Source organism: Haemaphysalis longicornis, unplaced genomic scaffold, assembly GCF_048455015.1.
Source record: "Haemaphysalis longicornis isolate Haplotype H1 unplaced genomic scaffold, Haemaphysalis longicornis Haplotype H1 scaffold_1, whole genome shotgun sequence".
NCBI classification, from domain to species: domain Eukaryota; kingdom Metazoa; phylum Arthropoda; class Arachnida; order Ixodida; family Ixodidae; genus Haemaphysalis; species Haemaphysalis longicornis.
Window position 1 is genome coordinate 298,754,825 of NW_027526203.1, and position 27,659 is coordinate 298,782,483.

General features: G+C 46.6%; 1 protein-coding gene across 14 annotated transcripts in view; it reads right to left on the reverse strand.

The window, feature by feature from the left end:
* Window positions 1-23,057: 23,057 nt before the first annotated feature.
* The window catches only part of LOC144148956 (inactive dipeptidyl peptidase 10-like), a 541,623-nt gene continuing 537,021 nt past the window's right edge, over window positions 23,058-27,659 (reverse strand). For all 14 annotated transcript variants that reach the window (XM_077680484.1, XM_077680480.1, XM_077680542.1 and 11 more), the window contains one exon: window positions 23,058-27,543. In XM_077680484.1, coding sequence (XP_077536610.1) covers window positions 27,403-27,543 — 141 coding nt within the window. In that variant the 3' untranslated portion in view covers window positions 23,058-27,402. The remainder of the gene's footprint in view (window positions 27,544-27,659) is intronic.

The window sequence follows — 27,659 nt, forward strand, 5'->3', positions numbered from 1 at the left end:
TACACAAACTACGCGGAGAGAAACAGACAGCTCCATGTTTGTCCGCTAGAAAAACTCGCTTCATCCCAAGTTTCATTAAAGGGACCCTGCAACACCCTTCGTGCAGTGCAAGTAAACCTGCGCGACATTTAGATTAGACTTCCCCCCGCACGGGGCACCTTGAGCAATCTTGGTGACGGTACTGGCGATACCGCGGACCCCGAGCCCCCAAACATAAGCTGGATCCAACCGTGGCGATGTGTTTATAGGTGGAGGGTTAGAAACCACGAACGGTGGCCGTCGGAGCCCAGGTCAAGCTCCGGCGGATGGGCTCCCCGTCTGTTTACCAGGCAGGGAGCTCCGGGACCTCTCTCGGCAACAGGGTAAACCGAGTGAAGAAAGTACCCCCGTCCCCTGCTTTTTCCTATGCCATATGGTAAATCGAAAAACCCCCTCCAAACATGATCGGACCCTGAAAAGGGTCCGCACCGAAGAATCCTTTCCACCTCTTCCTGCCATCAACTCACCGAAACCTGACAATTACCCACGTTTTTTGATAGTTGAATCGGTAGACAAATCCAAGCCTCTTTCCTCACAATCTGTATTCCTTGTATCCAAGTTTCTTGAATCCATCCTTGGCAAGACATACAATGCTAAAAAACTAAGAACTGGCGAGGTCCTAGTTGAGGTTAACTCACAGAAGCAAGCCACAACTCTCATGAGCCAAACCCGCATGGCAGACCTGGATATCAGAGTCACACCCCACCGCAGCCTCAACAGCTCCCAGGGTGTGATATCTGAGCCAGACCTCCTAACCGAGACAGAGACCGATCTGCTCGAAGGCCTAAAAGATCAAGGCGTGACAGCAGTAAGGCGCATCGTCATTAGGAGAGATAACAAAGAAATACCCACCAGACATCTAATTCTCACTTTCGACCGCTGCACACTGCCCGAGCATGTCAGCGCAGGTTTCATCCGTTGTTCTGTCCGGCCATACATCCCGAACCCGCGGCGCTGTTTCAAGTGCCAGAGGTTCGGGCATGGTACCAACTCCTGTCGTGGCAGAACAACATGTGCCAAATGTGGCCAGCATGATCATCTTTCCGACAACTGCACTGCAACCAACCTTACCTGCCCGAATTGCCAGGGTCCACATGCAGCATACTCTCGCGCTTGTGAAAAGTTTCAACTAGAGAAAAAAATCATTAACATAAAGGTAACAGAAAACATCACCTTCTCCGAGGCGCGAAAGAGGTTCGCCTCTTTTCCCCTGGAGAGGTACGCCGACGCAGCTCGCCGGGGGGCAGGGCGGCGTCTGGTTTCCACAGGGACCCAGTTCAGCGAGTCTGACCTGGTCCCTCCCCCGCCCCCCCCTGGGTTGCCTCTGGCAGCCCAACCCGCCACCACGCCGCTTGCTGAGGCAGCAGTGGTTGTGGTGGCAACACCTTCCGTCGGGACCGGTGCCGCTCCCGCCTCTGTCTCCCCATCCGCCAGTGCGTTGGAGGGTACCGAGGTGATGGACACCACGGGACCCGCACCGGCTCCCACCGCACCGCCCGTGCCACCTCTGGCGCCCCGGACGCCCTCGGCGGTGGCGGCTCAAACGAAGGGCTCCCGAGGGGGGGCCAAATCCGGGGGGCCCGGTCCGTCGGGCACCCTTCGGACATCCGACGACGAGATGGATGTCGGGGCGTTCTTGCCGGCGGTGCACCGCAAGGAACGCGTCCCGACGCCAAAGCCTCCCGACAAGCCAAAAAAGGCGAGAGTCACAGCCCCGAAAGACGACACATAAACACACACACTCCAGTAGCTCTCACACTAAATAATGGGAAGAGAAAACATAATTCAATGGAACTGTAGAGGCCTTCTTAAAAATCTTGACGATGTATACGAAATACTGCATGCTAATCAGCCAAGTGTAATGTGTGTTCAGGAAACACATTTGAATTCTAAACACACAAATTTTTTGAATAGTTACATGGTCTTCAGAAAGGACAGGGATGGCTGCACACACTCTTCTGGCGGTGTAGCCATAATTGCCCGGAAATCCTTAGCCTGCCACCCTGTCACTCTGAACACTGTCCTTGAGGCTGTAGCAATACGCACAATAATTTTTAATAGGTTGATAACGGTATGCTCCATATATATTCCTCCTGATCTTGCACTTTCGAGCTCTAACTTCGAGGCGCTGGTTGACCAGCTGCCCGAACCATACATTCTAACAGGCGACCTTAATGCTCACAATTCTCTTTGGGGCTCTTCTCGTACGGATGCCCGGGGTCGCCTGATAGAGAGGTTTCTTACATCCTCTGGAGCATGCCTTTTCAACAATAAACAGCCTACATATCATAACATAGGACACAACACATACTCATGTCTTGACTTGGCTATTGGCTCCGCAGTTCTCTTTCCTCTTCTCGAGTGGGGTGTGGGAACTGACCCATATGGCAGTGACCACTTCCCCACCTCACTTACATATATAGGTAAAGGCCCAAGCAGTTCATCTTCCCATAATAGGTTCAATGAAGCTCGAGCTAACTGGAACACATTTACAGAGACATCGAAACTACACTACACAACTATAAGACACCTACACGTAGAAGAAGCCGCACAACTCCTCACGGCGCACATCCTCGACGCCGCCGAAAAGTCCATTCCCCACGCCTCTGGTGCCCCGCGCAACCAGCGGAGGCCGTGGTGGAATGAGGACTGTAGGCGGGCGCGAGAGGCCCAGAACAAGGCGTGGGGTATCCTTCGTCGGTACCCCACGTCGGGAAACCTCCTCTTGTTCAAACGGGCCAAGGCATTAGGAAAACGTGTGCGTCGTGAGGCAAAACGAGAGAGTTGGCGCACATTCATAACATCAATAAACTCCTACACAGACACACGGAAAGTATGGACAAGATTACGCAAACTCAAGGGTCAACAAACACACAGCCTGCCTCTGGTCAGCACAACTGGGGATTCACTTGAAGACCAGGCTGACACCCTCGCACAACACTTCCAACACGTGTCCAGTTCAGCACACTACACAAACACTTTCATGAAACACAAACAAACGGCCGAAAAGAAGCCTATACTGGATAACAATAGGTCAACATCTTCTTATAACTCAGAGTTTTCACTGCATGTGCTGAGGGCTGCTTTGAGCACGTGTAAACCCTCAGCTCCAGGCCCAGACAACATCACATACACAATGATACAACACCTGCACGCAGACACTCTTCTAACACTCTTACACCTCTATAACAAGATATGGCTTTCGGGGCACATTCCAAACTCTTGGAAGGAGGCTATAGTTGTAGCTTTCCTGAAGGAGGGAAAGGACCCGTCGTCCCCCTCAAGTTACCGTCCTATTGCCCTGACGAGCTGCCTGTGCAAGCTCTTCGAGAAGATGGTAAATCGCAGGCTCGTGTACTTCCTTGAGTACAACGGTCTTCTCGAGAGCAGCCAGGCAGGCTTCAGGGTGGGGCGATCGACGAACGATCAACTGGTAGCTCTTGACTCGTACATCAAGGATGCCTTCGCGCATAAACAGTATTGTTTAACTGTCTTTTTCGACCTTGAAAAGGCATACGACACCGCTTGGCGTTATGGGATCCTTAGTGACCTCAAGTCATTCGGTGTTTCGGGTAACATGTTGAACGCTCTTGTTAGTTACTTGTCAGACCGAACGTTTCGAGTAAGAGTCGGTGGTGCACTCTCAAAGGTTCCCGTGCAAGAAAATGGCGTGCCACAAGGTGGTGTGTTGAGCTGCACTCTCTTCATAGTAAAAATGAACTCTCTTGGTAAGGCACTGCCACCCACAATCTCTTATTCCATGTATGTAGATGACGTCCAGATATCCTATAAATCATGCAATATGTCTATCTGCGAACGTCAAGTCCAGCTTGGTGTAAAGAAACTTGCCGGCTGGGCAGACAAGAATGGTTTTAAATTGAATCCTGTAAAAAGCTCCTGCGTTGTGTTTTCCAGGAAGCGCGGGGTCCATCCGGACCCATACATTACTCTGAATGGCGTGTCGCTTCCTGTGAACAAGGAGCACAAGTTCTTAGGTGTTGTGTTTGACCACAAACTCACATTCATTCCCCACATCAAGGAACTTAAAAATAAATGTCTCAAAACAATGAATATACTTAAGGTTCTCTCGCACCAATCGTATGGTTCTGACAAAGAACTCCTACTACGGCTCTATACTGCTTTGGTTGGGTCTCGTTTAGACTATGGCAGTGTGGTATATGGGTCGGCGACTAAAACAGCGTTGCGAATGCTTGACCCAGTGCTACACTTGGGGCTACGGCTTGCGTCGGGTGCTTTTCGCACTAGCCCTGTCGAGAGTCTGTATGTCGAATGTAATAAGTGGAGCCTTGAGATCCAACGGACGTACATGGACTTACTTTATGCTTTTAAAATTTCATCGCTGAATAACCATCCTTTTTATCCTGTCTTTAACGACACATCGGCATCTGTTCTTTTTGTAAATCGCCCATCCGTTCCTCTGCCCTTTTCACTTAGAGTGAAAGAGCGAGCTTCGGATCTCAGTGCTTCGTTTTTAGACGTGTACAGGTCATCCTTTTCTAACAGTTTACCGCCTTGGCAAGTTCGCCCTGTGTCGTGCGACCTTTCTTTTATGAAACTTGACAAAAATCGGGTACCGCAGGCTGCAATACTGCAGCACTTTCTGTCTCTGCAGTTTAAATACCCACTTGCAGAATTTTACAGTGACGCGTCTAAAACCTCCACTATGGTCTCCTGCGCTGCTCATGGTCCGAATTTCTGTGCAGCCAGAACCATGAGCGTCCACACAACAATTTTTTCAGCAGAGGCGTATGGGATTTTGCTGATTGTACGGCACATACTTGAAAATCAAATTCCAAAGTCTATCATCTACACAGATTCCTTGAGTGTTGTTCGCGCACTGTCATCGCATACACCCCCCAAAAACCACATAGTTAATCTTGTATTTAACACTATCATGTCTGTGTATGCAAAGAAGCATCAGCTGCTCCTCTGCTGGGTTCCAGGACACGCTGGGATCGCTGGGAATGAGTTGGCAGACGAGAGGGCTGCTGCTGCTGCACTCAGGAACACTGTAGACATAACAACCGTACCCTACACAGACCTCAAGCCACACATAAGACAACACCTGCGGAGAACATGGCAAACACACTGGGACGAACAGACAGACAACAAACTACACGTAATAAAGCCACACTTGGGACGGTACACAGCTGACTCACGCAACAGACACACGGAAGTCGCCTTGGGTAGGCTGCGGATAGGGCACACCCATGCGACGCACTCGTATCTGCTGACGGGATCTTCTAGACCCCAGTGCAGCAGGTGCGGAGAGGCCCTATCCGTAGTGCACATACTAATCACATGCAAGGCACTTCACACAACACGACACAAACACTTCAGAGAACTCTACAGACAACATATTCCCCTACATCCATCGTTTTTCCTAGGTGATGATGCCATTGTTTCCGTGAAACGTGTGTTTGAGTATTTGTCCGACGTCAAGTTTTTAAACCTCAATTCCTATCACGCATCATGAAATCTGGCCCTATACACCAGCCATGCTCATTGTCGTGTTGTGATTTTACTTTTGTTTTGGCTGATTTTACTTAGTGTTTAAGGTTTCACCCCTATCATCGACTATTGTTTTGGCGCTCTTTGCCCCAGTTGGCCTTGCGCCATAAACATCCAACGATCATCATCAGATTAGACTTCCAGGAACACCCGAGCCAAATATTACACGTGCACGTGAAGCGGTAAGCGCGCAAATCGCCGTGAAACTCGCGGAAAAGCCAACCGCTCTCTTCAATTCTCTTCATTATGCACCCCTGGCATGGCCTCTGCGACGTCAATCGGGCCATGGCTGTCCTGGCTGTCCTATTGGCTGTCGCCGGTCAACTTCGCGGCTCAATTCCGGCATTTCCTGTGACGATCAGCCGTCGTCGGCGCTGTGTATGAACCTCTTCTATGTCTGAACCTGTCCGCATGCTTTTGGTGTTTCGTTTGTTTTGAGTGCGCGCGGAGTTTGAGTGACGAACTAAATATTCCACTTTCAACGAGCCCACTCGACAACAAACGTTTATTGCTCCAAAAACGCCCTACCAGCCTGAGCGCTTGCTTGCGAGCAGGCCACCATGCCTGCTTTTTTTGTGGCACCAGACCGGAAATAGACCCGTCTACGTTGCCGGGAAAAGGACGAAACTCCCCGGCCTGTGACATAAAGAAGGCCGCAGAACAGAACGCCGCGCGCCGCCCCCCTCTCCGGGAGAGAGCGCGCAGCTTTCGTCACGTTGTCCGCTGTTGAGTTGAGAGGGAACATTTATGCGCGATTTTTCATCGCGCGTAGTTTCGGTGATAGTGAACGGATTTTCATAATTCTTGCGGGAGGAGATTGCTGGGACAATAGACTTTACCCCAAAATACATTCCGAGTAGTCGAAGGTAAGTGTTGCAGGATCCCTTTAGGTTAATTGACTAGAAAGTATGCTCAATCGCAAATTACAAACAAACTTGTTTTATTTCGTGCACACCGTGGTCTGTGTCCAGCTTCGCAGGTCATCCTTCACGGAGTGGAAGGGCACTAATTTTTTCATCTGTCGTCTCCCAACCTGCGTGAGTAAACATAGATCTGTAATCCAGAAAAGTGTACATCTTCGTTGTTCATCTTCGTTTTGTTGTTCTTGCAATGCAACACCCGCTTTTATTATCAATAGCAGTTCGTTTTCTTCTCTCAAATCATTATAAATGGCGTTCGTGCGGACAACATGTATTTGGTGTCCTCTTCGTTTGTTAATTGAGCCATTATTAGAGACGTATACTTTATAATTAGTTCGTCATTTTCTTCTGAAGTATATTGTCCACTTTATTGTGCTTGCAAGCCCTCAAAATGAATATATACTGAAGCTACTATGTACTTATTGCATAACGTGTGTAACAACTCCCGCACTGTGATGTTTCTCTTGAGTTCCAATAAAGAGTAATTGATACAACTACCTGTCTCCTCACGAGATCATAGATTCAGTGGTGCAAATAAAACCAAGCGATTAAGAAAACGTATCTAGATAAAGCGAATGCACATAGTATAGTAAACATAGCTGTTGGTGTTTGCACCAGGTGCTTCTCTTTTTTTCTTTTCTTGAGGTGGACCAAACTGTACCAAAGGCCCTTCCGTGGTTTTCAGCCACGGAACGGGCACGTATCGCGCGTTCCAACGGTCGTGCCAGTGGCTGCGTTTGTGTTGTCTGCTGCAAAACCAAATCTGACGCATTACTATCGCATAAATTCCATTAATCGTTCTTTGCTATTTTTATAATTTGAGGGAAAGGGGCAGCTAAAATAAAACAACCGGTATATTTTAGTAGTGGAGCAGGGGGAGGGTGGGGACGGAGGCTTTAAGAGAAAGGTAAAAAAAGAGGGCTAGAGGGAATGCGGGACGGACGAAGGGGGGGGGGGGGGGGGGGGGTTCGAGGGCCAATACTAGCGCATTAGCCCAGGGCCCCCATTTTCCTTAATCCGGCCCTGCCTTCACGGTGAGTGGGCGGACTGCAGACAACAATGTAGCCTCCACAGTGGTGCACGTAGCTTGTGGTATGAACTATAGTTCCAAAGTTGGTCCTTCCTGCCACTCTCAAGCGTTGTACATTCTTCAAAAAAAGAAAAATGCTTGTTCGGCTGCCCCAGTTCTTGGCGGAAGCCGGAACGGCAAAAAAAAAAAAAAAAAAAAAAAAAAACCTTCAATAATTGGTTACTGGCATGGCGCTTCATGACACTGCGCAGCTTTTATTGCTAAAAAATCGTCGCTGCAGCAATAAACACGTGTTAATTGTACGTTTACTTGGTTTGTTATAAAGATATGACATCGATATTGCAGTCCATATGTTACGCACTTTCAGGATTTCCGTGCATGTAGGTAAATAGGCGTGTTTGCGCGGTTTCGGAGGGGTGATAAAAATCAGCCAATTTCTGTATTACTTTACACGTGTTTTATTATCCCAGTACAAAAATTTTGTGTAAGTTAGTAGAGAAGGTCTTCAAGTTTGATCTGTGAAAATACTGAAGGTGCCTCTTCAGCAGGAATGTGGCGCAGTCGCACGCAAGTACCCGTGTGCCCGTGTACGTGTAAACTGCAATATTTAGACTAAAATAATTTTAAAACCGCTGAACCAGATGCAGCGAAATTGCGGTTGTACACAAATGCATATACTGGCGACGCGCATTCGAAAACGCATTGCTCTGCAGTAAGCCGTATAAAAAGTTTACTGCGGGTGAAGTTTCACTCTTTTAGATATTTTCCAACGGCCTTATAACAAAATCAATTCGTTGAAACGAAAATTCCCTGTGTAATTGTGTACATGGACATGTATTCTAAGCGCATACCAAGCCGCATGCAATTATGCCCAATAATTTTCTGTAATGGTTGCAAATCATTTGCAACCATTGGTCGGCATTTGAAATGCCGACGCAAGCGAAGCAAAAATACGATGTTTCTCTCTTTCGATTCGGCTTCTTCTTCTAAAGCCAAATCAGCCGAAATACACTACTAGTTAGTGATATCGGAAACGAAAAGCCTTCAACTTTCTAATGACACATTAGCCATGTATGTGGTGCAAACTGAAGCGCAACAGTGGCGACACAAACATCGCCCAAAACTGGCAGCGCAAGCCGAGGGAGCGCGACCGGGGGAGTGCGAGATGGCGCTTGGGTAGAACCGCTTAGCGAAGGGGCTGAACGACCTGTGGGCGACGGCCCCAAATGTGCTGATGGCAGTCTGCGCCGTGCCGGAAATGACAAAGCAGGGCGTGCACACCGAACGGGCAGTTCTCGCTGCTAACAGCTAGCGAGATCGAGAAGCGCGGCAGGGAACTTGAGCTTGAGGTGATAGACGAGAACAGGGTAGTGGGCTTTTAGTGGGACGGGATTCACTTCAGCCCCAGGATAGGGAACAAGGTAAAATGGCGCTTAAGGGGGGGAGCGGTAGCTTTTTTAGGGGGCTCCGCGAAGCTAAGGAAGGCAAAGTGAAGGGCGTATGCAAACTCAACGCTGGGAGGCAGCCATAGTCTAACCGAAAAACCTATAGACATAGCTGAGAACGTAGACAAAGACGATTGAGTGGAAACAATAGAGCGAACAATTTAGTAAGAGGCAAAAATAAACCCCGTAAGTGGGAAAGCGAAAGGGAAAAACAAATGCAATAAATATTTAATGAGCTACATAAATATACAGGGAGGCAGAAAGCCTGATAAGTGGGTGGAAATTCAAAACCAACTGGAACGGGAAGAAATAATCGTGTACGCCTTAGTCGAGACTCATCTCCGAGACCTAGAAGCCCCACCTGTCATAGACAATTATGTCTGAGGAGGGTGCAACAGGACCGCAGGAATGAAGAGAGGGGGGTGCGTTGACATGCTTTTTAAGCAAGGAACCGACTGGCAGAGAGTGCATGCAAGCTGTAAAGGTCATCTATGCGTTAAAAGCACGATAGTGGGGGAAATACTTGGTTAGGAGTTGTGTATCTGTGGACCCGCAGCGGAGCCATGGAGGAAAATGAGAAAATGGTAAACTATCTGTGAAGAGATAGAAACGAGTTCAAAGATTCAGGTGAAATAACCTTATAGTTGGAGATATGAATGCCCACATAGAAGATTCGGATGGATACACAGATCACAATGGTTCTGTAGTGATAGATCTGTCGGGAAAACAAATGCGGCGGACAAATAACGCGGGAAAACGGTAACCGACAGTCCAGCATTGACTATAGTCTAGTCTCCGAGACAGTATACTAAAGGTTGCGGGAAATGTGGATGGATGAAAACGGAACAGACAGCTTAGGAAGCAACCACGGGCGACTTACCTTGCACTTTGGAGGCGCGACCCGGACAAATTTAGAAATTGTTAGAACCGGACGAACTCATTTGAACTCTAAACAGTTAAAGGAGCCATGAAGAGAAAATACAACTTTGTTTAATTTGAAAGAACTAGGATACAGTATCTCACTCAGATGCATTGCAGCCCCAAAAGATGTTTTTTTAACGAAAAAAAAAGCAAGAAGTATTTAATAACTTTCAAATTTTGCGCCACAGTGACGTGTTATGAGCGAGATTGACGTCATACGGGCCAACAATAAAACATAATTTGCAGTCCGTTAACTGCACGTTAGCATTCAAGTGATGCGGTAAAATGGAACTAGAGGCCCCATTACAGACGTCCAGTCATGTGTCGTCGCGACAGGTCAGTTAGGGGGGCGCCAATTGCACAAACAAGGTTCCGTGACGTCACAGAAAAGTTGCGGGAAATTGGCTAGGGGGTCGCCACGGCTTCACACGTTTTCGTTAATATCTCCGTTATTTTTTCGAAGATTGCGATGATATTGGTATCATTGTTATCGGGACTAAGCAGTCTTTCTAATAAACCCAACTTGTATTTTCTCTTCATGGCTCCTTTAAAGATCATCGCTGATATGATGGAAGGCGAAATCAGTAAGTACTCATACAAAAATTGGGATTACGACGAAATGGTTGGGTTCATACTGCAGAAGATGGATGAAGCCAAGCTACGAAACCGATGTAAAGGGAATAAAAAGCCGCGAAGCTATAGGCTATTGACCAGTGGAAAAAGGCGTCGAGAGACCATAGAGATGCAAAAAGAACTGGTATGGAACGGGAGGTGGTGGAGGAAAAATGGGACGGCTACGGGGAGAAAAAACTAGAAGTGCGCAAATGGAGCGAGCAAAGACCAAGAAAAAAAAGCGAACAATGGATAGCGGAAATACGGAAGAAGGAGAAAAGCGCATCCAAGAAGTTTTGGAACCATGTAAAATCACTAAGCTCAAAAAACGATATCCACAAAAAACTCTTGATTGATGAGGAAGAGAAACATTTCGAAGGAGAGCCGGCGTTAGCGCATATCCATCGAGTGATTAGTGAAAAGTTTAGGGAAATAGAGGAAGTGAAGCCTACACCGATAAAAACAGTGCCACAGAAGACTGCGGAAAGGGAAATAAATTTAAGCAACCTTTATAGGAAAAAAGCAGAGCAAAAGGTTTCTCCCGAAACAGCAGTGGTCTCGGACGGAATACCAATGCAGCTGATAAACCTGCTTGGACCAAAAAGTAAGGCATCGTTTATGAAGGCAATAGATAAACTGATAAACACCAAGAAAATACCTGAGGATTGGCTGGAAATTAGGATGAATTTAATTTATAAAGGCAGAGGCAACAACGCCAGTATTGATTCATACAGACCACTCACAGTCACGTCAGTGATGTAAAGATTTGTGATGCAGGCGATAAAATCAGCATGGATGGAAGAAAATGAAATCCTTGGGGAACTGCAGAATGGATTTAGACAAGACAGGCGATTGGATGATAATTTGTTCATGATAAGCAGCGCTAGTATTAAACCAAGAGTGTAAAACATGATTATATTAGTCCTTTTTGGTAAGATGACATGTCATCACCCCGCTTCAAAGGGGAAACCAATAGGAATCATCATAATCAACGCAATGCATTGAAATTGCGAAAGCGCAGAATAGACCATCATGGATTACGTTCTCGGACATTAAAGGGGCATATGACAATGTAAACAGAGAACTGCTGTGGAGAATGCTGAAACTCCAGGGATTAGATGGCGAGTTAATACAGTTATAAAGATAATAAAGTGCACCTGACATGGGAAGGGCAGAAATATGCACAGCATGTCAACACCCATCGAGTACCGAAACAGGGATGCCCTTTGAGCCCAGCTACTGTTTATGCTTTACACGGTACAGTTAGAAAAGAAACTGGAAGAAAATCAATTAGGGTTCAACTTAGCGCATATGTGGCAAGGCGAAGTGGTACAACAGCGTATTCTGGGAATGTTATACGCAAACGACATTGTTCTTTTAGCTGTTAACCAGAGCGATATGCAACGGCTCGTAAATATTAGTGGCCGGGAAGCCACTGACGCCGGGTTAAGTTTTAGCACTGAAAAATCGGGAATAATGGTTTTCAATGACACCAGCACTCACTCAGTGTCAATCCATCCAAGGAATATAAATATTTGGGAGTGTGGATAAACGAAGGGGACAACTACTTAAGAACTCACGAGGAGCAACTTAAGGGTAAATGAAAGCGAAACGTAGCTCTAATGAAGCATAGAGCTCTGTGGGGGTATAACAACTATGAAGTAGTGAGAGGAATGTCGGAAGGAGTAATGGTTCCGGGCCTCACATTTGCGAATGCAGTACTCTGCTTAAAATCACTGAGCAGTTCAGACTGATCCAGCGGGCCACTCGAGCAGCGGCGGTGGCGGCGGCGGCGCGCGGCCTCCTAGCTGAGCTGAGGAGGCGACCCACCTTTTCTTTTCTTTTTGCTAAATAAACGTTTTGCCTCCTCCTCCTCTAGCATGCCTTGAAGTGAACCACAGAACGGTAGGCCGTTTGACCTTAGGAGCGCATGGTAAAACAACTAACGAAGCAGTGCAGGAAGATATGGGCTCGGAGTAAAATATGTTTTGAGGGGGAGGTTGAGAGCAATGGATCAACTTAAGTGGACAGCTAAAGTTTTTAGGTACCTGTGCATGAAAAGCGTGGACACGCAGTGGCTAAGGAACGCTAGAAGGCTGACGATGAAATACGGAAAGAACAGTGGAGAATCAAGGACAGCCAAGGTAACCAAAAAAGAAGCAAGGCGGATAGAAACAAATAAATGGAGAGAAAAAATGGAAGCTAAATGTCGTTAGAGATGTACAGGGCAGAGAAATCGAGCATCAGAAAGGAAAATTTCTACGATAATTCCAAGGGCAGTGCTTTGCTTTTTGAGGCTAGAGCAGGTTGCTTGCGAACTAAGAGCTTTGTGGGGAAGTATTAAAAAAAATAATGGGGTATGCGTGGTCCGCGGAAAAGAAACAGAAACTATGCGGCACATAGTGTTAGAATGCGAGGGTATCCACCCATGAGGAAAATGAGGGAAATATTCGGCTTCCAGAAGCCCCAGAATTTAAGAGTAGCGCAGAGGGAGGTAACTTCAAGGCTGTCGAGGCGACGAAAAGAATATTGGAATGCTGGTGGACGAAAAGCAGAGAAGGGAATATTGTCTATAGGACAGCTACCACCTGTAACAGAAAAAAAGTATTTTTTGCCTTCTCTAAGAGCAGCGGTAGTATTAAACGAAGAGTATAAAGCATAGGTCAGGAACGGGTCAAGTCAGGTCAGGTCAGTATAAAGCATAGGTCAGGAGTGGGTCAGGGAACAAACGCGTGTTAAGGACATATTAGTAGAAATTAGGGAAAGCCAGTCACCGCGAGCGGAGAACGCTTGGTGCATGTTGTCGAACTTCGAAATACTTCACAAATTTACTCGAAATTTTCGAATTTCGATTCGAAGCCGAATCAAATTTCGCGTTATTCGCTTCAATATTCGGAAGTTTTGAATCTTCGCACACCACCAAAATTTATCGCTACTGAACAATTGCAACTTATATGTTGGCCATAAAATTGCACCACATACATAGCTGCACTGTCATTTCGCATCCCATTGTGAGATCGCCTCACATTCCTTTTGTTATTTACTGCAAAACACCCAATTATGATTGTGCACGAATTGAGTGGCCACTTCTGCAATATTCCCAAACATGTGCATAAAATGCACATCAAATGGGGAACCTGAAGTGGTTCTTGTTTATTCTCCACTCCCCTGCTATGACAGTAAATGAGAATGCCACTTACGCTGTGTGGATGGTGCAAATGCACAAAGTTAATTTGTAACGTCACCGAAATTATTCTCTTTTCCTCTTGCACACTGACACAATCCATCCATGGGACCTTGTCTTCCCACGGGCAGGGGACAAAAAAGTAGTTAGAGATCAACCCTTGTTTGTATTGGCCGGGTGTCGAACCGAAAAAAGAAAAAAAAGAAATGAAGGACGCTCACACTAACACTTAAGATTTGAAGGTAGCGAAGTGTACGCAACCTTCACGACCATCACGACGGTTTAGGTTCACAGTTGCAGCCGATTTGCTTCTTCTTCGCTGCCGCAACGACCTTTACTCCATCATTGCAGCTATGAGTGTGAGCTTCCTTCATTTTTTTTTTTTTAAGTGGTAATCATATTGGACATCACCTTGGAGGGGCGTACTCTATGACGCGTCTTTCTCGTTCCGAGCGAGTGTGGCCACGATAACGGCGAACGGTGTAGTTTTTCTCGTCCCGAGCAAGTGTAGCCACGATTGCGGCGAACGATGGAGTTTTTTCTGGCGGCCAATCTCCTTAAGTGGGTATGCTTGGCTTGACAAACGTGCGCCGGGGACGCTGGGCGGTCGCCGCGATCGAGGCACGCGCTCACGTGCGGTCGGCATTTTTTTGGTATTTTTAACTGCTGGGCGGTCGCCGCAGTCTTCGTAAATCTCCCTAAATGGGTATGCTTGCCTTGACAAACGTGCGCCAGGGGCGCTGGGCTAATTCTAGTTCGCTGTAGCTGGGCGGTGGCCGCGAGGCACGCGCTCAAGTGCGCTCGGCATTTTCTTGGTGTTTTTGACTGCAGACGCGCAAAATAACGATTTGCTAAACAGTTTCGCTGTTGAAAAGTACAGGTTCGGTTACGGTTCAGGTTCGGGTCAATTCATTTCGTTCCGGTTCAGTTCCATTTCGGAAGTTTGAACCGGCTCGCGAATGATTTGAGGAGTTATATTATTAGCGTTGTGTGAAAAAAGGTTCTGTAGTTTAAAATTACCATAAAAACCAAATAATTTTTTTTTTCATTCAAAATGCTGCTTTTTATTTTTGTAGTAAAAGTGGGGAAATTTTCAAAACAATTTTAAATGATCAGGACATGAAGATAGTCAAACCTCGATGTAACGAACTTCTGTGTAACGAAACCCTTGACGTAACGGACCACGTAATTTTTTTTAACTTCAAGTGTATGTACACCATGTATTTGCACTCTCTGCGTAACGAAGTCCCGTTTGCCGAAATTTCGTTGTAACGAAGACTCATGAACAACTAGGCACGAAATTTTGGTTGTAGAAGCCGCCGCCGTGTGCTGCCGCTTTGCCCTTCGGGTTCGCTCTTGTTGGGTTTCGTCGTTCCGGCAAGTGCGCGGCAAAGCATTTGTGGGTCTTTGTGAGCCTTGCGCGCGCGTTTTAAATGCAGAGCGTTTCTTAGCCTCGCCTCTTCCTGCGTCGGACGGCGTCCACAGCTCCGCGTCCGCAGCAGGTGCGCCTCTCCTCCTTCCCTCCTCTCTCTCAACAGCAGCTGGCGCGCGCATGCGTCGTAGTCAGCCCGTTCGCTCCGTCGCGGTCTCGGCGTAACAGGTGCGTGATAGCAGCGCGGTGGGGCGTGGAAGGGCGCGCGCTGCTTGCGCATGCGCGCTCTCCCCCCCGTACTGCTCTCCCTCTACGGCGCGCGCTGCAAATATAAAGCGGTTAGCGGTCGGTCGTGCTTGCTTCAGTCACTGCGTTGCTCCTTCCTTCCTTGGTTGACGCTCGCTCCCACGTTTACTCGTGTCTGCTACTCCAGCATCACGGAAGAAGCGATGGAAGCAACACTGCCTTCAACCAGTACTGAGGCCCCAATGCTCTGCATTTACTCGTGTTCCCCTCGCGGGAAGGCGCGGGAATTTTTTTTTAAGTGCGAATCGACCCCAAACCATCCACCGGCGGCGGCGGCGGCGGCGGCGGCGTCCGCAGTGCTCCTCTATATTTAAAAAAGAAACAGCATCCGGCGCCAGGTTTCGATCCGAGGACTTTGCGGCCGCAGCGCGACGCTCTACCGACTAAGCCACGGACGCCACGCTGATATCAGTGTGAGTAACGCGCCTTATATCTTTAACGCATTCAAACTACGTCGTCAGCGGCGTGCGTTGGCGACTCAGCGGCGTGGTGTACACGTGATACTACAAACCCGATGGAAGAGATGGAAGAGAAGGCGGCGAGGCGGTGGGCTGCGGGGGCCGAGCGCAAGCGCCGCAAGCGGGCCGACAACCGTGCATTCGCACTTTCACATTCTCCCCCTCGGGGAAATGCGGGGGAATTTTTTCACGCCCGCGTCCGCGATTGCACACCGGCGGCGACTTTCGCGCCGCGCGCGGCAGCGGGAGGAGCCAGACGACTTTCGCCAATGGGGAGGCTCGCACCGTATGGCGGGAGCTTCGAAGCGCTCGGGGATGCTGGCTGGCCCCGCCAGAGACGATTAGGCTTACCACCGCGGAGTATATCGGCCCGGGATTTCAGTACGCGTTTTTGCCCGCGGGGAAAAACGTTCTAGCGCGAGGCGTTGCAAAACGAGTGTCCCGATGTGCTCTTTTTGTTTCAGTCTGCCTTGCTTCTTTTGTTTACCTTGGGTGTCTTTGATTCTCCACTATTCTTTTTTTAATTTTCGTCGTTAGCCTTCTAGTCTTCCTTAGTCACTGCGTGTCCACGCTTTCATATATATGTCCCAAAAAACTTTAGCTGTGCACGTATACGTTGATCCATTGCTCTCAAGCTCCCCTAAAAACACATTTTACCCTGAGCTTCTCGAAATTCAAACGACGCCCAGCCCAAATCTCCCTGCACTGCTTCGTTATACCCGTGCCACACGTGCACAAAAAATGACCATGTGCCCCCAAACGGCATACAGTTCTCTAGTTCACTTCTCTGGTTCAATGGAGTCCTGAAACGAGGACGCCACGTCCGTCCTCAATGTCTCGCTCCGCTAGAGAACGGGCTACTCAAACTCGGTGGAAGTTGTTGGTGAATTGTTCCTGTGGCCCACATCACGAGAGGGATTGGCCAGGAATCGGGAGCTTCGATGCGCTGATGCGCCCGCTTCCCAAAATTCCCAAGAACTGCAAACGTAAAAATGGATACGTAAAGACGTAACTCGCGACAGAAACGAAAGCGAAGAGGTTTGATTGATTGATTTTGGGGTTTAAAGCGCCGAAGCTACACCTGGACTATAAGGCGCGCCGTAGTGGAGGGCTCCGGATTAATTTTCACCTCCGGGGGATCTTTAACGTGCGCTGAAATCTCGACACACGGGCGTTTTCGTTTCTCGCCTCCATCAGAAAAGCAGCCACCGCGACCGGGATCGATCCCACGTCCTTGGGCTCAGAAGAGGGAAGAAAGAGACGCGAACATGGTATAGTAGAGAAGAACTGGACTGGACTGGAAATGACTGAGAATGGCCAACGAGCTCGATGGCGTTGTAGAGAAGAAGCTGCTCGAAGTAATTTGCGTCACAAGACGAAGAAACGAATGCGAAGAAAGATACGCAAATATGATGTAAGAATAAAGGAGTCGCTAATAAGTAACCCCAGGCTTTTGCCTTCATTAAAGGACGTAGGCAGGCTTAATTAAGTGTCTCGAGGATTTTGTTTTTGTGTTTAGTTTCAATCATTCCTCACGAATTTGAGAGGTACCGATCGTTAACAGTCACACAATTAAAACTATTAATTGGCCTAGCTTTACCAATTATGCATCTCTGAGCAGATAAAAGGCGGTACATTTTTCGGTTGCGCAGTTAGAAATTTTTATCGTCTGAGCAGAGTAGAAGTGCAAAAAGGGTAAGGTGATGACAATTGTACTTACCACTTGCCACGTGGAAATATATATACCAGAACATTCATGTTTAACGCAACTGATGCGCATTGATTAGCGTTGTTCCCGAGAGGTATGTACCTCTGGAAGCTGAGTTGAGCAGACGACATCGTGTTGGGCAATGGATTATCACCACAGTCACGTGATATCTCGCTTGTTCGCAGAAATAGGCTAGAGATAGGTGTTTCCCAATCTTGCAATTTTTGTAACAACTTTGATGTTGTACAGGGTGTTGCAACGATAACTGGAACACTTTAAAAATTTTTCCTGAGCGATCCGCCGCTCTGTTCGCGCTCAAACTTCACACAAAGGTTGCATTTTGTGGTCTATTTTGTTTGACACCGGGAACAACAACGGTACTTACCTGTTTATTCTGAAAATAAATAAAAACGATTTTCGCCTATGGGAAAATGGCCGCTGATTTGGACTTGCGAGCCAGCGCAAGTTGATGTTGGAACGACGGAACCACCTGCAGAGTGAAACGCATGTTTGGGATTCACGTACGGAGCCAAATGGTGCAGCAGACGATCAGAAAATGCACCTAGAAATGAGCTAACAGACGATCAGAAAACCCGGTTTTCGGGCTCGCACGTCCAAATCGCCGCCATTTTCCCATAGGCGAAAATAGTTTTTATTTATTTTCAGAATAAACAGGTAAGTACCGTTGTTGTTCCCGGTGTCAAACAAAATAGACCACAAAATGCGACCTTTGTGTGAAGTTTGAGCGTGAACAGAGCGGCGGATCGCTCAGGAAAATTTTTTAAAGTGTTCCAGTTATCGTTGCAACACCCTGTATAAGTTTTCTTGGTATATATTATTGTTTTACTCAACAATAAACACCTTACTTGCATTACGTGGCTTCGAGAAAGCAAGTTATTTTAGACCGGATGTAGCGACCAAAATTTTATTCCTCAAATGATGAAATGCAGGTCGGCGCGAGGCCGGCGATGCCGCGACACGTGCAGTCAGCGTGGTAATTGTTAATTCACTGTTTTACGGTGGTGCATAAGTGGTGAGGTGATACATGTGTTGGTGCTTCTCCTTACCTGTGCACAACTAGGCGATTATAAGGTCATCTTGGCTGTTCGTTATTGAATGAGGTATATTTTTGTCCCATGTGAAAAAGGAGCGGCTACACTTCGTACCATCATGGTGCTTCTTCACAAGCATACATTTGTAGCTCCCGCAGTCCAGTTTTTTTATGGGCACTTTCCTAGCGGCGCGTATGACGTTTTATAGTGCACTTTTCGCCCACGACATCAGCTTTTTTTCCCGCATGGACAAATTCATTTGCGTTTCAGCGAGCGGTTCAAACGCAATGAGTGTTGCGTTTCAGCGAGTGGTTCAAAGCGCTCACTGGAGCTACACGTATCATGCGGGTGGTCTAGCTCTTTGGCTGCGTCAGTGCGGGTGTGGCTCGTGAGGCGCTTTTGCTTGGAAAAAACACCCCATGCGGGTCACGCTGATGCCCGCTAGACGATTAAGCTCCGACAAACAGAAACCTGCCGCGATGGCACAGTGGCTAAGGCGTTGTGCTGCTGAGCACAAGGATGCGGGTTCGATTCCCGGCTGTGGCGGCCATCTTTCTGATGGAGGCGAAAAGCAAAAGCACCTGTGTGTAGGAGATTTCAGCACACGTTAAAGATACCCGGGTGATCCAAATTAATCTGGAGCCCTCCACTATGGCACGCCTCATCGCCTCCGTTGCATCGGCACGTTCAACCCTACAATCAATCAATCAATCAATCCGACAAACAGAAACAGTGTGCCAGCCGTGTATGCGCGCCACGTTTTCGTTTGCAGGAACCACTTCACGTGGTTAGCACTTCATTTTAACCGCGAATTTCAGTGTAGCGAAATTTCAATGTAACAAGTAAATTACGAGTTTTATCGACTTCGTTACATTGTAAAAAACTTCCCATCCATTTTTTCGTCTGGCTCTTATGTTGTAATAAAGACTATAAAGCCACCACCAAAAGATATGACTGTGGGATTTATTGGTGCCTCTTATTCCATTTTATTGTATTCCTTATGTGTGAACAAACAGTAGGTAGGACAAAGCTAACTCTATTCTAGATATTTCCCCTATTACATCAGTGCTGATGTTGCATAGCAAAAAATTTGAAAGTTGTTTTATGTTTATTATCTTTTCTGGTGAAAACATTCGGGGTCATTATGGAGTAGAGTGAGTTGCCAAAGTCTAGTTCTTTCAAATAATGCAAGGTTGGGTTTTGTCTTCATGGTCCATTTAGCATACCATGCAAAGCTTTTCCACGTAAAGCGCACATGCGAATGCATGCACCCACAACAAGGTATTCCAACCACCTGTGAAGAGCAGTCTTTCCTGTACAAGGGTTTATAGTACAAAAGACCATAGTGACAATTACTAAACTCCAACATCTAGTGCCCAACATTAGGCACACCTCTGGAATAATTTGCAGATATACAATCTGTCAAATTTCAAATTGGCACCCGAAATTTCACATTGTCTTCTGTCATGTGTTTTAGGTCTTTACTCCTGCGGCCCCCCCTTTGCTCCTGTTTTTCACCTTCTGGTTGCGTGGGGTTTGCCTCGCCTGTATAAAGTCGATACCCCGAACCAGTCAAGACGTATGTGGTTGCTACTACACAGCGCAAGTATGCATCTCTTTCTTCCTGTGTCCCATCTGTTGCTCTGTTGTCTCCAGTGTCATGATTATGCAGCCAATGTTTGACACTTGTGAGGTGCTACAAGTAGGAACATTTAGGGTTTGAACCCTGGCCTGTGCACAGTGCATGCAACAACCTTGTGGCCTGATTGCCCCTGCACAGTTTCGATGAGGGTAGGACAAAGTCAGTCCTTCATATCTCCTACAGGCTGCGGAGAGTGACACTTCTTTTGCTCAGCCTTGCACCCTGCTCGTGCAACCAGAAGCAACATACCTATTCAATTACGGAGCACAACCTTCCCACATTTGTGACCACGAAGAGAGCGTTTACAGCATTTTGAATTATCTGGAGGGGAAATTAAAGTGCATGAGAGATTGCGAAGTTGATGAAGCATAAAAGAGAAAAGCCCCAAATTACATTAAATTAACTGCGCATTATCAGCATCTGACGGTCGACCGTTAGTTGGAACCAGTAACTGTTATTTCTTTTTTTCGGTTCAGTTCTAGTTCGGTTTCAGTGGGCTCAAAAATGAACGGGTCAGGTTCGGGTTCAATGCTGGCAAAAATACCGGATCGGTCCCAGTTCTTGGTTCGGTTTCGTTCCAGTTCGACTCCCTGGTTTTTTATTATCCGTTTTAAATAGCAGGGTATTTAAGCACCCGTGTTCTGAAAAGCATCTGTTTCTGTTCATAGACTCGCACAACCTTTTGAAAAGTGATGAGTAGCGACCACGCATCAAGCTGAGCGAGTATGTGTGCAGTTCATGGCAAAAGCTGAGTCATTGTTAAATGTGTCTGCTAGTACTAAGGTTACTATCCTGAATGTGGTGATGCTGTTGCAACTTCGATCTTGCTACTGAAAATCTGGACTTCCATTTTTCTAATTCTGTCCGCCCATTTGTGTGACTGATTCAAGTGCCTACATTGTGAACAGGAGTCCTATTGTAGCTGCCTGATCAAAATGCTGCTGCATCCTAATGTGCAGTGGGCACTGCTGGACGCTGCTGCTCTTGCTTCAGTAAAATTAAATATAAACTGCCAAAATGCTGCGGGTATAAGCCATGGAGATGTCACAATAGGCCCATGTGACTACTAGTAAATTTGTTCACGAGAGAGAAAAAGTTTTTGAACAGCAATGCAGATTCTGGGGATCATGCATGCTTTCATGTTCAAAGTAGTATATAACCTTTTCTTGGCTTAATATTGCCTGTGCAGAGATTTAAACGCTGAAATTAATGGGTAGATCTAATGTGACATAGATACTAAACTGGTAGCAACAATTTTATGGGTATACGTATAGGTATAATGGCACTCAATTCATGTACCAGTGAAATACATCGTAAAGGTAATTCTATTGTTACCGTCCATTGGACAATGTATGCGGGGGCTTTTGTGGGTAAAGCAAAGATCACAAAGGAAGTTAGAATCTAAACATTGCACCGTTTTACTAATGCCCATCCCTCCCCCAGAGTTGGCGATTAATGCTCTCACTTGCTGAAAATGGCTAGTTTTTTTGGTTAACTCGGTAGAGCAACTAGAACAGCTCTGACTCCGGGTTCAAACCCTAGGCTAGGACAAATTGTCCTTCAACCCAAAGTTTCGAGAAAGCCATGCAGCTTTCCTGGGCATAGCTGCACTGTGCAAGTGGATGTCAATTTTCCCTTTGCGTTCCACCGCTACAGTCCATCTGTATTATACATGCACTCAACTCGGACACCTTGAGCAGGACAGCTACAATCCTGATCTGAAAATGTTTCTCCATTTCTATCACACAATCTCGCTGGCTCCAGTATGACTAGAACCTTGAATCTAAGCCCCAGAATATTTAATGACAGCTCCCTTACTAAATCATTACATGCATATTGATGCTTTGAAACGTCTTACAGTAATTGTTAGTTCATTTACTGCCATGAAGCCTGAGTCATTTATCAGCTTTGAATATATTTTTAGCCCTACTGAAAGCCCCAAAGGTAATGAAAAGATGGACTTCTGTTACCATAGCGAACCCAGAATGGTACTTTTTTGCAATCACAGAGTTTCACATACGATAGCATTTGTGTCGCTCAAGTATGACAGTAACTGGGCACCTCTCAATGCCAAATCAGCCTCCTCACCCTATGGAGCCATGAAGCAACACTGAATATACATGCCAGGGCAGATTGATGTCATACAAAAGATTTAATTAAGCTCATACCGTAAAGTTCCGAAAGAACACCCACCCAAACTACAGAGATATCAAGTGAGAAATACGGGATGGGCGAACTTTCAGGTCAGGTGCGAAAAACTACAAAATGGTGGCCGCACCACTAACCAAAACTGCGGAGATATCAAGTAAGACAGCCGGACAGGTTGTGTCTCTTTTGTTCAAAAGTGAGATATCGGCGGTGCTCATGGCCATGAGACGTTTTGATGGAGGGACTTCTTTGGGCTTTCGAAGGCATCGAAGCCAGCACGATTTTAGGGAGTGGGTGTCTTTGGGGTCTTTCAGTGAATTGAATATTTCACCTCTAAAGGGGGCTGGGCGATGTTTTGGCGGAGGGTGTTCTCTCGGAACTTTACGGTACTTGGCTTGGTTCATAAAGTATGGCAAACATAACTGCTAGATATGGTCAAAGATGGCCAGCATATCAGAGCCTAACATAGGTGCTGTATCAGGGTGATCCTTCAAGTGCACTACTGATGCTGCTGTGTAGCTACCAAAGGTCAAAACACAGATCCACTTCAGTAATTTTGATGAGACATAATGGCCCGTATCGCACAGCTGCACATGTGCACTATTGCAATCCTCAGCTTTGCACTCGTGCACTGCACAATTTGCACAGAATGAGAACAATACACAAGTGGGCTCCACAGGGCCACAACAAGATATTTCCAACCATTTGTCTTTATTTCATATTCTCAACAAAACAGCTCAATGCTGTGCAAGAATTCTTGCAGAAAAGCACAAGGCGGCTGAAGATAACAGAGCCGACCAGGTATAGCCAAGTGATGAGCTTTTAGGCGAGGATGTTTCATTTCTATGATCAATGCTTTGGCCTTTCCAACTGTACGCAACTTCCAAGCATCACAGGCATGCAGCCCATGCTTGTTGAGAAACTCTGGAAATGTATCGGGTTTGTGGAATATCAGGTTAGTGAAAAGCATCTACTGCAGAATGCCTATAATACCTCAGTATTGTCTCGGAGAGTGTAGCCTTGAGAAGTGTACCCATAATAACAAGAGCCAAGGAAGAACGTGCACGTGACCATGGTCTAATCCACAACAAAGCCACAACTTTGTCTCTCTCTCTCTCTCTCTCTAGCCTGGCCAAACTGCTTCAGCAATAATTTTCTAGGTTATGATTCCAGCAAGACACAAACATTACACACAGTATTTCGTGCCTGTGATTCTTTCTGTATGATCATGGTTAAGAGACAAGCTGCGCACAGTGCATTTACAATGTAATCAAGAAGGACGTCCAATTCTTCTCTACTCATTGAGGGAGCCAGCCAATGTGCACCAAGGGAGGTGCTTGTAAACAATTGCTTTTTTATAAACAGCACAAGCATTATTTTCAGCCCGTTGAGCACTGTTTTAGGCTAGAGTGCCATCATCAGCGAGGAGCACCTTAGAGCCCATAAGACCTTTGTGAGTAAGGCCTTTCCATAGGCTCCTTGCCAAGAAAGAGTATTTCCAGACGATCTTTCACGTAGGCCCTACTGTACGTCACGGCCGCCTACCAAGTGAAAATACTGGGACGCAAGACCGCAGGCATCCATACAAGTTCTATGTACATACTGCTATCTGCCCCTAGGTCACAATCCCAGAGAAGAACTGCTAGCTCAAGAGTGAAAGGAACGCGACCTCTATCGACCAAAGTGCCAAGCAGCGGCCCGATGGTGCTGCAGCTTGCAAAGAAAAATAGGTGGAGCAAAAGTAGCCAGTCACGCAGATAGTTTCGGCGATGGGAGAGGAGCCGGGGCAAAGAGGGGGCAGGGAGAGGGCTTCGCGCTAAGCTTGGACCGCGGCACTCGAACAGGGAGCATCCTAGAAAAGCGTCAACAAAACGCCTACGCTCGCAGGCAACCCTTGCTTCCTGACTTGCTTTTCCTGCGCGAAATAAACGGGAGTTAGTCCTGAAAAGTTAAAAACGTGAAGGGCAAGCGACTATGGGGGTCGTGCCTGACCTTCGGGGAGGGAATGGAATTGGCCCGCCAGTTCCTTGCAGATGAAAGCTTCCCCCATATTGACTGCGTGCGCCAAAAATTGTTGTAAACTCTACTGCTGCATAGTTGTTGAATAACTCACTGGCTGTTAGTCGTGTCGTACAGTTTTCTAGTGAGAGGCTATCCAGTATGTACACGTTATATATCCTAGAAAAAAAAAACAAGTAACGATAGAGAGAAAGATTGAGAGAAGAATAATGTATCACATATATCAGCAGTTGCTTCCGCATCACAGTTACTCAGGCCCTGAAGAAATGACTGCACTACATGGAGGGTACTGAACCACAGAAACACTGCAAGAGGCAAAGTAAAGCAAATGCATTATAGCACGAGCACAACCAGTAACTTTTAAGAGTGTGTTACTTTACCTGTCCTGAAATGCACCTAGCTCAGCTTCAGCAGCTCACCACTAAAAGTTTTTCTACGGGAACCTGTTTCTTAGTGTATACAGTTGGTGTAGATTTTGGCCATTAGCGTTTCGCTGCTCATGTAAAGTCACTGGAGTTTCCGGAAGTTTTCTTTGAAATTAGCAATGATGAAGTGCTGAAATACGATGAAGGTGGCAGAGCACTAGATGGTGATTCAGACTGGCTAAATATATCATAGAAATTTCTGCCATAATATGACGTTGTACAGCAAACTGACTTAATATAATTAACACCAATCAGCAAAGCACTTAATTACACTTAGAAGGAATAGACCTAGCCAGAAAATGCATCACAGAGTTCTGGCTACTAAACATATTGGGAAAACGTTTCTGAACCATAAAAAGCAAAAAAAAAAGGTATAGAAGAACCACAAACACCAATGATGCGAGTGCAATACAAGCAGCTAGAAAGAAGTCGCCGGTGTTAAAATGAGCTCATTAGTGGGAAGCAATCACCTTGTGGACTCATTTGGCCCACAGGTCCTATGTTCAGCCGAACTGGAAGGCATTCATCTTGTACGTACTCTCAGTTTTAATACGAAGCAAAAGCAATATCAAGCATTTTCTCGCCATGCCAACCAAAGTGGAAATAAAATGATGACTCCTATCCTACCATGCTTCCAGTTATTATTAGTATTTTGCTTCGAAACCTAAAGTACAACACTGGTAGTTGAATTGGGAAAACAGTTCAATTTAAAATCAGATAATAACGCAATGTACTTTTCTAAAGCTGTAACAGTACGCATAAGATGCCTACTCTACTATAAATTAGGACTGTCTGCAGGAAGATTAATTTCTTGCAAGATCAGCCTATTTGAGGGACTTAAAACAGTCATTCCAAGAGCAGGGCCAGAGTCATTCATTCTCTAAACGCAAGGGCCTACACGCAAGAAGTCGTGATGGAGTCTAGACCCATAGTGAAAGGTGCTTGCGATGAGTCTGTATACAATGAGGAACAAATAACCTACAAAATGTCCACTGAAGGCAGTACGGAGAGGAGAATGTCCTGAATATTCTGTTTGAGATAATTTTACTAGGAAAGATGCAGAGCTGAAAGAAAGTTGTTAACCCAAATTTGGTCAAAAACTGGTCAGTAATTATTACAATGCCAAGGTCTGGCAACTAGATGGGTTGGGCTTGCTTTCTACATTAGCTACTGATAGTTTCTATTTACACTTCTCTTGCCAAGCTTCTTGTAAAATGCTGAAAAATCCTAAATGTGGGCAAAACTATATAATTGATCAAGAATAGAGCAAGTGGTAAGTTTGTGATGACAATATACATGAACTTCTAATGGAAGTCTAGCTAGTGATAAAATGATTAGCTATATGCATGCACCTCTAGCTTTCGTTTCTATCTTGAGAACGTTTCAGAGATGCAAATGCGTCGATATGACTCAGAGCTTGAGTGGGAACTTGCTGTGTACAAATGTTGAAATGTTTGGTGGTTTTCGAGAGGAACCATGCTCTGCTTGAATTTTCTTTTTTTTTTTGTATGGGTGCTAACATCCAACAAGTGTTAAGGATATCAGTCGGGAGGAAGTTAATTGAGACTGGCAAAGATATTATTTGAAATAAGCGTCTCTGTTAAAGCCCAAAGGCAAAGATGAGGGGCTTATTCCTATCCTAATTAGTCTTTCCGCTATGGCTTACAGGAGGTAAACTAGCAGATCAACTCTATTTTTCAAGTTCATTAAGATTAGCTTTTGTGGGGTTCATGAACAATCAGGCAAAGGCAAATGCCGCTGATCCATGCCTTGGTAAAATCGCGCGGTGAGGCCAAGTGTGCGCCCTCGTTACGACACACCAGTGCACTTACCGCCTCAACGCCACTTTTAATTAAGTCGTCGACTTTCGATGACATGCCAAGCAGGGGTAATAACGACAAGCCAAACAGGCCCAACAAAATTGAGCCTAGTCTCAGTTTTGTCCTCAAAATAATGTTCACCATATCGTAGCCTATTTCTTTGTCACCATCTTCTTGAGGTAAGCACACTTGAAGCCCTTGAATTGTCCCCTAGCCTAACGTTTGTCAGCAAGGTGACTTCCTTCTTAGCAGCACCATTACCGAAACTCAATTAAGACGTGCAGTATTCCGTGTGCTATCATCTACGTAAGACGGTGTAGGGTGACTGAAGTAGCACGAGTGGGCTCCGTCATAACCAAAGCATGTCCTTTTTGTTCAGCTTCTCTATACTAGCAGACTAGCACAGATAACCAGTATCCTTTAAGAAAGCAATTTTTGTGCTGACCCTCAGACCTGTTCAGCAGCGGTGGTCACTTGATAATGTTGGATGACTAGCTCTTTGATACTGCTGTTTAATGTGAGTGGGAGCCGCAGTTGTGAACAATCTGTACTGTAGTTGCCCGGTCCGAGAAGCGCGCGAGCAAAGGCCTCCGGTGGCTGCATTGCTGAAGGCTCGGCAGCTGCGGCATGGCAGCAGCGCTTCTCTGGTTCCACTGGATGATCCACGCAGCCGTTTTGTGAGCTATGGTTGACGGTGATGCTGGTGCTGTGGCGAGCCCTCGGACTGGTCCTGGCAGCAGCCCAAGGAGTCCGCGCAGCGTGGAGACTATCACGAGGCCTTCACTTGCATTAAGCCCACTTCCTCCACGGCGTGGTCGGAGCCCTCAAAGCAGTCGTCCAGGAACTGTTCCATGGCAAGGTGCAAATGCAGGGTGACGTGGCCCAGTCCATGCTTCTCGTCCGGGTACACCTGGGGGCAGCAAGTGCCAAAAGTACATTGAAAAGTATACATCCCACCACGAAATCAGTGGGTCTTTTGAAGTTGAACAGAAGGCACCAGCTAACTTGCTGCCTGCCCAACCCGGG